The sequence below is a fragment of the Camelina sativa genome, chromosome 6, assembly GCF_000633955.1.
Source record: "Camelina sativa cultivar DH55 chromosome 6, Cs, whole genome shotgun sequence".
NCBI classification, from domain to species: Eukaryota; Viridiplantae; Streptophyta; class Magnoliopsida; order Brassicales; family Brassicaceae; genus Camelina; species Camelina sativa.
In genome coordinates, this window is record NC_025690.1 from 9,345,309 (window position 1) to 9,346,920 (window position 1,612).

The 1,612-nt window shown below is 39.6% G+C and overlaps 1 protein-coding gene across 1 annotated transcript in view; it reads left to right on the forward strand.

Moving 5' to 3' along the window:
* The window catches only part of LOC104710948 (serine/threonine-protein kinase SRPK), a gene marked incomplete in the record, with an annotated part of 11,892 nt that continues 10,513 nt past the window's right edge, over positions 234-1,612 (forward strand). The window contains 1 exon segment of the mRNA XM_019246704.1: positions 234-544. Coding sequence (XP_019102249.1) covers positions 511-544 — 34 coding nt within the window.

Below are 1,612 nucleotides of genomic sequence, written 5' to 3' on the forward strand. Positions count from 1 at the left end.
CAAAGGTTTAATTATGTAAATAAAAAAAATTATTTTGACAAATGTATTCCCAATTCTTTTTTTTTTGTCAACTACTTCCCAATTAATAAGTGGATTTTGACATAATTAATATTCTTTTGACAAATCGTTTTTCTGGTTTTACCGTTAAACCGGGTCCAATTAAAACCGGTTTATCTCTTTAATTGAATCTAAAGTGAGTAGAAAACCCTAATTTGTAACTACCAAACCAACTAACGAGACACACCACCCAACCGATCTCTGTCTCTCTTTCGAGACTTTTCAAAATTCCCAATCATCACATTGAACAAATTCGATCGATTCACCAAATCAGATTCCAGAATCATCATCTTTCGTTTCAGTCTGATTTTGTATTGAATCATCAATTTCTAGGGTTAAGCTTCGAAATCGCTTGGGTCTTCTCAATTGGGGTTCTGCCAATTTCGAAACTTTTTCCTAGAATCGAGGTGGTTCTGGGTCTCCGGGATTGCCCCTATTTGTGAAGTTCCGGCAATGGCGGCGGAGGATAAAAACGGCGGACGTGTGGGTGAAGAGAGTGAGTATTCGTCGGAGGACGAAGGAACGGAGGATTACAGGAAAGGAGGGTACCATGCGGTTAGAGTTGGTGATACTTTTAAGAATGGAGTTTATGTGATTCAGAGTAAGCTTGGTTGGGGACATTTCTCTACTGTTTGGCTTGCTTGGGACACTCATGGATCGGTATGTTTCCTTTTTTACCCTCTTCGTTTTTGTTTCCTAAGGAACCAATTTTAGGGTGTGAAAAGAAGAAGAAAAAAATGATTGCTTTGTTATGTTACTCAGTACTGTATAGACTATGTATGCTCTGTTTCGGTAATGTGGTTTAGTGAGCTTGTCAGATTGAGTTCTTAAGTATTAGTATCAGATCCCTGAGAAACACCTGTAGTATCATCGTTTAGCCTTGTGTGTCCTTTGGTTACCCTCTTTTGCTTTCTTTTCTGTGTATCTTATAGTACTTGTTTGGGTTTTGTGCTGGAGGGCCTTGCTTTAATTTCATTTCAAAGCGTTGACCACGCAAGAAAAATTTATTGTTTGTAGCGTTATGTAGCTTTGAAAGTCCAGAAGAGCGCTCAGCACTACACAGAGGCAGCCATGGATGAGATCAAGATCTTGAAACAGATTGCTGAAAGTGACCCGGGTGATAAGAAATGTGTTGTAAAGCTACTGGATCATTTCAAGCATTCGGGTCCTAATGGGAAACATGTTTGTATGGTCTTTGAGTACTTGGGAGATAACTTGTTGTCCGTTATCAAGTACAGTGATTACCGAGGGGTCCCTCTCCACAAGGTTAAAGAGCTCTGTTTTCATATTTTGGTTGGGTTGGATTATCTTCACCGTGAGCTCTCTATTATTCATACTGATTTAAAGCCGGAGAACGTTTTGTTGTTGTCCACTATTGATCCATCAAGAGATGCTCGGAGATCAGGTGTTCCACTTGTTCAGCCAACCACCAAGGACAAAGTTGTTTCAGAGTCAGCTGCTAAACCTGAAACTAAGAGTTATACATACGATGGCGATTTGACAAAGAATCAGAAAAAGAAGATCCGTAAGAAGGCTAAGAAGGTGGTAGTTCAGG